The sequence below is a fragment of the Oncorhynchus clarkii genome, chromosome 16 (genome assembly GCF_045791955.1).
Source record: "Oncorhynchus clarkii lewisi isolate Uvic-CL-2024 chromosome 16, UVic_Ocla_1.0, whole genome shotgun sequence".
Lineage (NCBI taxonomy): Eukaryota > Metazoa > Chordata > Actinopteri > Salmoniformes > Salmonidae > Oncorhynchus > Oncorhynchus clarkii.
In genome coordinates, this window is record NC_092162.1 from 39,427,036 (window position 1) to 39,438,629 (window position 11,594).

The 11,594-nt window shown below is 44.8% G+C and overlaps 1 protein-coding gene across 1 annotated transcript in view; it reads left to right on the forward strand.

Annotated features, from left to right (window-relative positions):
• Positions 1-11,010, forward strand: part of LOC139368419 (receptor tyrosine-protein kinase erbB-3-like) — a 39,987-nt gene extending 28,977 nt beyond the window's left edge. The window contains exons 15-27 of the mRNA XM_071107286.1: positions 1-147; positions 252-305; positions 802-943; positions 1,173-1,391; positions 1,670-1,855; positions 2,115-2,273; positions 3,512-3,593; positions 3,705-3,851; positions 4,201-4,298; positions 7,781-7,954; positions 8,101-8,178; positions 8,613-8,913; positions 9,045-11,010. The exon at positions 1-147 is cut by the window's left edge and continues 11 nt beyond it. Coding sequence (XP_070963387.1) covers positions 1-147; positions 252-305; positions 802-943; positions 1,173-1,391; positions 1,670-1,855; positions 2,115-2,273; positions 3,512-3,593; positions 3,705-3,851; positions 4,201-4,298; positions 7,781-7,954; positions 8,101-8,178; positions 8,613-8,913; positions 9,045-10,255 — 2,998 coding nt within the window. The 3' untranslated portion in view covers positions 10,256-11,010. The remainder of the gene's footprint in view (positions 148-251; positions 306-801; positions 944-1,172; positions 1,392-1,669; positions 1,856-2,114; positions 2,274-3,511; positions 3,594-3,704; positions 3,852-4,200; positions 4,299-7,780; positions 7,955-8,100; positions 8,179-8,612; positions 8,914-9,044) is intronic.
• Positions 11,011-11,594: the final 584 nt, after the last annotated feature.

Genomic DNA, 11,594 nt, shown 5'->3' on the forward strand with positions numbered 1-11,594 from the left:
GTGTGTGATGTGTGTCAGTCTGAGAGATGGTCCTCACTGTGTGCCCTTCTGCCCCAGTGGGGTAAACGGAGAGAACGGGCAGTTCATCTTCAAATACCCCAACAAGGACAGCTACTGTGAGCCCTGCCATGTCAACTGCACACAGGGGTGCGTGTGTGTATGTGAGTGTGTGTGTGGGTGTGTGTGTGTGCATGTGTGTGTGTGTGCCTGCGTGTGTGTGCTGCAGAGTAAAGCTGAGCCTCTTGTTGCAGGTGTTCGGGTCCAGGATTGAGTGACTGCATAGACAACACTAGACACTCCACTAGGTGAGTGTCTCCCCCTGCTGGAGGTTATGTGAAAACACACACCCCCACTCAAACAAATCAAATCGAATTGTATTGTATTGGTCACATGCGCCGAATACAACAGGTGTAGACTTTACAGTGAAATGCTTACTTACGAGCCCTTAACCAACAATGCAGAGTTAAAAAGTAAGACAAATATTTGCTAAATAACACAATAAAAACAATAATGAGGCTATATACAAGGAGTACCAGTACGGAGTCAATGTGCAGGGGTATGAGAGGGTTAAGGCAATTGAGGCAATACTGTATGTACATCTGGGTAGGGGTAAAAGTGACTAGGCAATCAGAATATATAATTGTGTGTGTGTGTGTGTGTGTGTGTGTGTGTGTGTGTGTGTGTGTGTGTGTGTGTGTGTGTGTGTCAGTGTAGTATGTGTGAGTAGAGTCTTGTGAGTGTACATAGAGCCAGTGCAAAAAAATTACGATAAAGAAATAAATGCCCATTTTTCTCCTGTAGCCCTCAGATCACAGGTATAGCGTTGGGAGTGCCGGCTGCCCTCATAGTCTGCCTGGCATTGTTTGTGTTGGGCATGCTGTACCACCGTGGCCTGGCCATCCACAGGAAGAGAGCCATGAGGAGGTACCTGGAAAGTGGAGAGGTGAACTTCTTAGGGAACTACAGCAACTTAAATGACAGTAATTTCTGCAGAGCTGAGGGAAATATTGGATGTACAGTATCAGGAAGTCTAATATAGACCCATTGTATCCAATGCACTTGTGCATTCGTGTAATGTGAACTAGTGTGTTTGTGTGCTAATGTACTTGTGTCTCTGTGTATGTGTATGTGTGTGTGTGTGTGTGTGTGTGTGTGTGTGTGTGTGTGTCCAGAGTTTTGAGCCGCTGGGGCCAGGAGAGAAGGGAGCCAAGGTTCATGCCCGGATCCTGAGGGCCCCAGAGCTGAAAAAGGTCAAAGTCCTGGGCTCTGGAGTGTTTGGCACCGTACACAAAGGCCTGTGGATCCCTGAGGGAGACTCCGTGAAGATTCCTGTAGCCATTAAGACCATCCAGGACCGCACAGGCAGACAGACTTTCACTGAGATCACCGATGTAAGAACCACACGCTCTTAACACACCGACACTGAGTAACTCTACTAACCTCTAGACGGGATACACTAGAATCCCTTGTCAAGTCAAATCAAACCTTATTGTCACCAGATATGTTTGTGTAACGGAGGTGGGTTTTTATTGAAGAGTAACCTTGCCTGAGACCTAAATACTCGCGTTAGCTCCCCGTAGCAAATGCCTGGGCTTTAGCTCAGTGAGCTTACACAGTCCTGTGGCACTGTCTGATTCCCTCTCTCACTCGTGTGTGTGCTCCCGTGCAGCACATGTTGTCCATGGGCAGTCTGGACCACCCCTACATCGTCAGGCTCTTAGGTGTCTGCCCAGGTGCCAGTCTCCAGCTGGTCACCCAGCTCAGCAGCCAGGGGTCCTTACTGGAGCACATCAGGCAACACAAAGACAGCCTGGACCCGCAGAGACTGCTCAACTGGTGTGTGCAGATAGCTAAGGTAAGGTCACAGGGTCACGATCAATAAACAGTAGAACCCTTTTTGGTTCCAGGTCCTGTTCACCTCAAATAACCCTTTTAATGAACCCCAATAAAAACCCTTTGGTGAAAACGTTCTACCTGGAACCAAAGCGTTTTTTTTTTACTATGGTACAGCAGAGAGAAAATACGTTACGTTTCTATTATTGAGTCTCTGGTCTTTCTTTTTGTCTGTTATTATCAGGTCTCTATGATGAAACCTGTGTGTGTCTTCTCTTCAGGGCATGTACTACCTAGAGGAGCACTGTATGGTCCACAGGAATCTGGCTGCGAGGAACGTGATGCTGAAAAGTGATTATTTCGTCCAGATTTCTGACTATGGCGTGGCTGACTTGCTCTATCCCGATGACAAGAAATATGTCTACAGTGACAGCAACAAGGTAATCAGGATTCAGGACTCACTGCTCCATTCTCCATAATGCATCTATCAATATATAATGTTTCACAAGTGGTTGCTTCCTGTCACACCTGCTCCCGCTCTTCCCCGCCAGGCTCCCCAGCATTGCGCACTCCTGCCGCAATCATTACGCACACATGCTCCCGCTCTTCCCCGCCACGCTCCCCAGCATTGAGCACTCCTGCCACAATCATTACGCACACCTGCCTCCCCCCCCCCCCCCCCCCCCCCCATCAGCAATTGTTGGATTCCCCTGGACTCAATAACCTCTGTCATTACCTTCCCTATATCTGTCTCTGTTCCCTGCTTCTGCATGGATTGTCTTATGTCCTTGTATACCCATATGCTGACGCTGTTCCTGTCTTGTTTATTGCCTATTCCTGATTAAATGTTTGATGCCCGTACCTGCTTCTCATCCCCGGTGTCAGTCGTTATACTTCCCTTTCTGTTTCTATAGCTAGGTTTCCATCCATCCATGCACATTTCCCACTAATGGTCTGTTTCCACCAAACGGACTTGTTGCGGGGGGGAAAAAATCAGTGCTTGATGACGTAATACACACTTAATGTACTTTTTCGCTTAGGTTTTCATATACCAAGTAAAACTCTGCAGTACAATGTGTTTACTATCGGATTTTCAACTCTACCTGGTAGTTTTGTCACAAACTGTTGCGTTGAATAGAAAATGTGCCTATTCTGGTTTTGGTACGTGGGTTCTAGCCAACAGCTTGCAGATACAGTGAAGGTAGGGTGGTCTACCTGATGAGATTATTACGAATAAGAGCGAGAACATTTGTATTTGTCAAACGCCAACCAAGCATCGATCATCATGTCACCAGAATAAAACCCTCAATATTTATTGGAAAGGAGCATGAGGATCACCGTGCACTTTCACCACCCTGGGAAGTTCATCGTAACTTATTTCATCTGTAGCCTAATAAACTGCATGGATTCCCGAGTCGTAGTGGGAGGACCACACACCATATCATGGCATGACTCTAAGTTTACTTCGATATGATGGTTATTATATCAATATTTGCACATAAAGGCATTTCCTCCGCCATTTCTCATATCATACATTTTACCAACACAGAAAGATCCCACCATGTAGAACCAACAAATAAATCTCTCTGTCTTTATAAAATTGTACTGAAACGTTTCCATCACAGCTGTCGTGATTTCTTTTTATATGGTATGGAAACGTGGTTTATGTTACTTCCAGACTCCCATAAACATCAAATGGATGGCCCTGGAGAGTATCCTGTTCCGGAGATACACTCATCAGAGTGACGTCTGGAGTTACGGTAAGACAGCATGATCGGCATTTTATAACATGTTTGTGTATGTACAGTATGTCTGTCTGTCCGTCCGCCTGTCCGTCTGTCATCATTATGCATCACCTCTCCCGACTCCAGGAGTGACAGTCTGGGAGATGATGTCATTTGGGGCAGAGCCCTACGCCTCCATGCAGCCACAGGACGTGCCCAGTCTACTGGAGAAGGGAGAGCGTCTGTCCCAGCCCCACATCTGCACCATAGACGTGTACATGGTCATGGTTAAGTGTGAGTAATCGTACAAAGTAATGTACACACTATGCACATCCAACGACCGACACAACTGCCGTGGGATACGAGGAAAATTACCAGCACACTTTTGAAATTCTCCTATTTTTATTGGCAAGGTTTTGACCACAAACGATCCCCGTCAGAACATTAATAGTTGAAATGCTGTTATTAAAATTACATGTGTTCTCCTTCTTTTCAAATGGGTGACTAACACAAAACATACCTCTCACTCGGTGCTCTTTGACACACGCAAATTAATCTCATACTCTTACTGTATATGCATGGTGCCAGCCGCTGCACCCCAGCAACCTTGGACATTAAAAATCTTATTGTTTTCTATTACCAGGCTGGATGATTGACGAGAATATTCGACCAACCTTCAAAGAACTGGCCAATGACTTTATTCGCATGGCAAGAGACCCGCCTCGCTACCTTGTCATCAAGGTAAGGAAAAGATTACAGCGCTATATTACTTTCCTGTCTATACGCTATGGAAGTGATGTAGCATTTTCCAGGAAGTAGCCTTGTAGTTTTTAACTTTTGTAGGCTTTTTGAGGGCAAAAATGGGCAAAAATGTAGCGCAGTGGTCTTCAGCGTAAATAAAAGGTATCTGGTAGAAGTAAAGTCATCCACAAACACTAATTGAATTGAATTGTACATATACAGTGGGATCTGGTGTTGGATCATTTGATAAAGATGAACAAAGAAGACTGAATAGAATAAATCATACAAATACTGAGTTATATTCTATGCTCAGAAAAAACATTGAAAATTACATCATTTTATACTAATATAATTGCTCAGAGAAAGAGATTTGGTTTCACGAGTAATAAAACAAAATCTAAACGAGATGGGTGTCAATAATTTTGACCCCTCTGTTTTCAATCCTCTCGCACCTCTTCAATTCAAACCACAGGTTTTCAAAGGGGGTACAAGTCCGGAAACTGAGATGGCCATTTCAAAATGTTGATCTTGTGGTCACTTCTTTGTGTATTTAAAAAAATATATATAATAAAACAAATGTTTACCCCCAATTTTGTGATGACGATCTTGTCTCATTGCTGCAGCAGGCGAAGGTCAAGTCATTCATTCTCCGTAACATGAACCACCAAACCGCGCTTCTTAACACCCGATCGCTTAACCCGGGAAGCCAGCTGCAACAATGTGTCGGAGGAAACAAAGATCAAATGACAACTGAAGTCAGCCTGAAGGCACCTGGCCCGCTAAACAAGGAGTTGCTATAGCGTGATGAACCAAGTAGAGCCCCCCTGGCCAAACCCTCCAGGTCACTGCCGGTAATGACACAGGATCGAACCCTAGGCTGTAGTGACGCCGCAAAACTCTGCGATGCAGTGACTTAGACCGCTGTGCCACTCGGGAGGCCTTCTTTCTGGATTTTGATTAGTACTTGGGGTTATTGTCTTGCTGGAAGATCCACTTGTGGCCAAGTTTCAGCCTTCTGACAGCAGCAACAAGGTTTTTGGATAAAATGGCCTGGTACTGGGTAAAGTTCACGATGGCATTGACCTTAACCAGGGCCCAAGGACCAGTGGAAGCATAATATCCCCATAACATCAAAGATCCACCACCACATTTTACAGTAGGGATGAGGAACATTGCATGACCAAAAGTATGTGGACACCTGCTTGTTGAACATCTCATTCCAAAATGATGGGCATTAATATGGAGTTGGTCCCCCCTCTGCTGCTATAACAGCGTCCACTCTTCTGTGAAGGCTTTCCTCTAGAAGTTGGAACATTGCTTCCATTCAGCCACAAGAGCATTGAGGCCGGACACTGATGTTGGGCAATAAAGGCCTGGCTCGCATCTGGCGTTCCAATTCATCCCAAAGGTGTTCGAGGGGGTTGAGGTCAGGGCTCTGTGCAGGCCAGTCAAGTTCTTCCACACCAATCTCGACAAACCATTTCTGTATGGACCTTCAGCACTGTCATGCTGGAACAAGGAAGAGCCATCCCCAAAATGTTGCCATAAAGTTTGAAGCACAGAATCATCTAGAATGCCATTGTATGCTGTAGCGTTAAGATTTCCCTTCACTGGAACTAAGGGGCCTAACCCGAACCATGAAAAACAGCCAGAGACCATTATTCCTCCTTCACCAAACTTTACAGTTGGCACTATGCGTTGGGGCAGGTAGCGTTGGGGCAGGTGTGCCTAAATAGCCAAATCCACTCATTTGAAGGCGTGTCCACATACTTTTGTATATATATAGTGTGTTTTCTGCATATGCATTGTTCTTTTCAAGGCCAAACCTATCATTGGTGTGCATGGCCAAAGATATATTTCATGATGTGTAATGACGTGTGCAGTTGTGTTCTAAATTTGTGATTTACTGCATTATTATAGGGTAAGTAGTAGTGCTGAGCGATTAGTGCTTTTTGTTTGGTTTCAGTTCGATTATAAAAAAAATTGAATTATTATTATTATTATTATTATTATTTTTACATTAAATGCACTATGCATTATGTGGGTTGAATGCTGTAACAATGCAGAATAAAACAATTAAGAAAAGTCCCATGATGGTAGTGACTTCCCATTACTTCTCATCAATTATTGACCATCATTTCTTCATATTATTTTACTTTAATAAAATATTTAAGTTGTAGTGTATATTACATTTGTTTTAAGTCATCATATCATCTCTATGGGGTTGCTGCCTGTGAAACTCGGAAGATCCCCAAGTGGTTCTTTCAGCAAGACAATAACCCATAGCAGACATCAAAATCCACTAAGAAATGGTTAATTGACCACAAAATCAACATTTTGCAATGGCCATCTCAGTCTTTGGACTTGAACCCCGTTGAAAACCTGTGGTCCATAAGCACAGACGAAGGATATCAAGGATCTGGAAATATTCTGTATGGAGGAATGGTCTGAGATTCCTCCCGATATGTTCTCCAATCTCATAAAACACAATAGAAAAAGGCTCAGTGTCTTTATCTTCACAAAGGGAGGGTACTGGAGTATTGAGTATTAAACTAAATGTCTTTCTCTGAGCAATTTTATTAGGATAAAATAAAAATGTTGAAAAAAAAATTGGAGCATAAATAAAGGAAACACCAACATAAAGTGTCTTTAATAGGGTGTTGGGGCACCACGAGTCAGATCAGCTTTAATGCACCGTGGCATAGATTCTACAATCTGGAACTTTATTGGAGGGATGCGACACCAGTCTTCTACAAGAAATTCCACCATTTGGTGTTTTTTTATGGTGGTGGTAAATGCTGTCTCAGGAATTGCTGCCACTCCATAATCTCCCATAAGTGTTCAATGGTTTACATTGTTTTCATGCTCATCAAACCCTTCAATGACCCCCTCGTGCCCTGTGGATGGGGGCATTGTCATCCTATGGGGGCATAGCCATGGTAGCCAAAATAATGGCCTTCCCAGAATTGTTATACAAGACCCAAAGCACAATGGGGTGTTAATTGCTTAATTAACTCAGGAACCACACCTGTGTGTAAGCACCTACTTTCAATATACTTTATATCCGCCATTTACTCATGTGTTTTCATCATTTTGTCAGTTACCTGTAGCTCAGTATTTGTATTATTTCTTTTAGCAAGAGATCCAATAATTCCGGTCTCCACTTTATCTTAAATGACATTTTTGATTAGGGGACTGACCCCGGAAGTATGACGTAATGCCATGTCACTTTCATAGCGTATTCCAAGTCCCTGAGTGGCCCATTGACAGAAGTCATTGGGCTTGTTTGACATTGCAGCCGACAGTGCAGGCGGCTGCCGACTGACTGATCTACAAAGAACCTTTCATCATAAATAACTATTCATTATTATTTTTAGATCAGTCAGCAAGTTACAATTTACCCATGATATATATTTTTCCCACAATTTACGGTTTTGATCCTCTTTCGAACACGGCCCTTATTAATGACGCTTTGCCTATAGGACAGAGGAGAGGCGGGGCCAGAAGAATCCCACCAACGGGGATCAGCGCTTGCCAATTTGGAAGCGGGCCTGGAGGACCAGGATGAAGAGGGATTGGAGGACGGTTTGGCCACTCCTCCTCTCACCTTGTCCCCATCCAGGACTCTCTCTCGTTTGAGGATGAGCTCATACAGGGTAAATCTTACTTACAGCATTCTGCACACATAACTTGAATATTGGCACTAATCACTCATTGACACCTATTGAGTTACGCACGCAAATTTCTAGTCATAAAATGACAGTGGGAACTTTAACCACTCTCTCTCTCTCTGACCTCTCAGAGTTCCAGTGCGACCTCTCAGGCTGGACCAGTAGGGTACCTACCCATGACCCCCGGCCCTGGAGATAACCCCTGTCAGGTGAGACACCACAACTCATCATGCATCACAGCTAAGGAGATCTTATTAGCACCGTCATTTCCTACCTTCGAATAGCCAGACACCACTGGCCCTAACACATCACATCTTCAGTACAAGAGGTCTTGGCCTTATAATACGGCCAGACATATTTAGTTGAGAGCAATGAGTAGCATGACTTCCATTTGCCAAATGGCTTTGTTTAAATCAGTATTATGGCTGAACATTGCCAAAAGGCAATAACTGCTCTAGGAAGTTCAGACACATTAAAAATATTATTTTGTGTTCATCTCTATCCCACTGCCAGTCCCATTTGGTGGTGATATTTATGAAGATAATAAGGTTGATGATGTTGCTGCTACTCCTCTTGTTGTTGATGATGATGATTTTGTGTAATGTTTTCCTCAAACTCTTTCCATTGTGTGAACTTCTTACAGCTGTTCTCCCAGCGGTCTCGTCTGAACTCAGCTCGGACGCTGTCGGAGGGGTCAGAGGGCAGTGGCCTGGACAATGAGCTGGCAGAGGGAGTGTCACTGAGTGGCAGCCTGCGCAGGCAGCAGCTCAGGGCTGGCAGGGACAGTAGTGGCAGTAGTACCCACCACACCTCCACCACCATGGTGCATAGGAGCCAATCTGCAGTCTCAAAGTCACCCTCCTACAGGCCTGAGGAGGAGGAGGAGGAGGAGGAGGACCACTATGGATATGTACTGCCTGGAGTATCGAGCACTCCTGAGAGAGGTGAGAGGGAGAGGTGACACCTGGATGTGACGGCTACACAGTGAATGGATGTGATATATTTTTTACATCTGTTTTGATGGAGTGATTCTAAGTTCTATTCTCTAATATCTGTTTTCTCCTTTCCATGGTAGATTCTCTCCTGTCCTTCCCAGCCTCCAGAACTTCTCTCCCAGGTAGAGCATCTCTTAGGGGCTCTAGGAGCTTCAAGAATCCACTGTCACCATTGGCAACCATCTCAGACCCCACCGAGGACTATGAGTTGATGACCAAACAGCCGTCCCCTCTGCCCCGCTCCCCCAGAGTCACCTCTGTACAGATAGAAGGGCCTTCAACTGTCCTATGGAGGAAAACCTCTCCTCTGCCCTCCCCTACCTACAATACAGCACCCTCGCCACTAGAGGGGGACTCACTGATGCAAGGGGACTCTCCAAGCACTGCAGCTGCTCTGAGGGGAAGCCAGAGGCCAGCAGAGGTCACTGACAGTTCTGTGGCTGTAGTTGTATCAGTAGAGGGAGAGGAGCTGCAGCCTCTGTCTGAGAGGCCTGACAGTGGAGCTGCTTTGTTTGGCAACCGAGGGGCCTCTCAGGGTCAGGGGAGGCCAGAGCAGGGGGCAGTAGTGGAGTATGAATACATGGACATCTGCAGCACCGTGAACACCACAGACACAAAGAGACCCATCTGGGAGAGGCGTGAGAGCCGAGCAGCTGACTTGAGGACAGTGACAGAAGAACGAGAGAGAGAAAGAGGAAAGAGTCCAGACCTAGAGGAGGAAGAAAGGAAGGATGAGGAAGCTGGAGAGGAGGATGATGTTTACCAGTATACTAATAAACAACCCAGACTCCTCCGAGAGAGCAGCCGAGAGGTGGGTCCCAGCCCCAAGCCCAGCCTCCGCTCCAAACCCAGCCTCAGCCCCAAGCCCAGCCTCAGCCCCAAGCCCAGCCTCCTCCCCAAGCCCACTCTTAGCCCCAAGCCCAGCCTCAGCCCAAAACCCAGCTTCAACCCCAGCCCTAACCCAATGCCAGATGGCTCCACAGCTATGGTAGAGAGCCAGGTGGAGGAGTATGAAGAGATGGATGCCTTTGGAGGGGACTCCAGGGGCTCCCAGCGAGTGGACCACCAGGAGGCAGAGTACCAGAACCTCCCAGTGCTAGGGAAGGGGAGGGCCACCACAGTTGGGGTGGAGGGGGGTACGAGCACCAGGTGTGCCGGACTGGGGGTGGAGGGGTACATCAAAGCGTGCTCCGGTGTGGGAGTGGTAGAGCCGAGCAGCAACACATCGTTTGACAACCCTGACTACTGGCACAGCAGACTGTTCCTCAAGGCAGATGCTGTGCGCACATAATTATGTGGACTGAGAAAACAACAATCATGATGATGTAAGCACCGACAAATATATTTGATATAATCATGTATCAGGCTCTGGTGCAGCTCAACCGGTAACGTTCTTTTAGCGCTACATTACTGGTTGAAGTTTTTTTGTTGTAATGTAGTGTATGTATTCTCAGTTAGTTTACATCTTCCACCCAAACCTCACGAACCAAAGAAACATAGGCAAAAAGTGTCCTGCGTAGCGTTGATGTTATCTATCTGTTTATAGCGCCGTCGCCGTCTGGGAACTGTAACCAAGTAGGCAGCTCAACATCAAACGGCTAGCCTAAAACTGTCAATAAGTCAAAGGCAAATAGTACAGGGAGAAATATATAGACACAGCATACAAAATGTACATAGACAGACATAGCATGTATACATAAAGCAGAAATAGGCGGCCAACGTACACACACTAATGCTGGATCACATTCCCGTGTTTGCACTTCAACTTGTTCCACTTCCTGGTGAAGCCAATGTTTACCTACGTGGAACCTCGAGGTTCCATGGGTGAGGTCTGCCATGTAATGTACATTTGTAGCTTATAGTTTGCTATGTGAAATGAAGTATTCTTGATGAACATTTATGAATGAATTTCAGTCATGTATTGGCTATGTTATTGCAAGTGATTGGAGACCAGCACTGTTTTGTCAAACAAATGTATACGTTTTCATGTAATATAATGTGAATTGCTGTCATGAAAAATTAATACTGATACATATAATTGTTTTACAACAGTTTTGAGTTTTTCATTTGATTGTGTGTGTGTGTATATATGTGTGTGTGTGTGTCTGTACTTGAATCATGAGGCATCAAAGCCAAAGGAACTGAATAATATTAAGAAATGCTATAGATGGAAGGAAAGTAGTGTGGAAAATCTATCAAAAAACAATTAGGCAACAACAAATTAAATCGCTTCTAGACAATTTCCTGGACAAAATGTTTCACTGTAATAGTGACGGTGTAAACTTAGCAGTAGAAAACCTAAACAGTATATTTGAGCTCTTAACTTCCCTATCAAATCGAAACATTTCAAACAGACAACCTAAGAAATTGAATTACAATGACAAATAGTTTGATGAAGAATGCAAAAACCTAAGAAAGAAATTGAAAAACCTGTCCCTGCAAAAAACATAGACCCAGAAAACCAGAGTCTACACCTTCACTATGATGAATCACTAAAACAATACAGAAATACACAATGGAAAAAGAAGGAACAGCACGTCAGAAATCAGCTTAATGTATTGAAGAATCCATAGAATCTAACCACGTCTGGGAAAATTGGAAAACAAACAACAACACGAAGAGTTATCTAT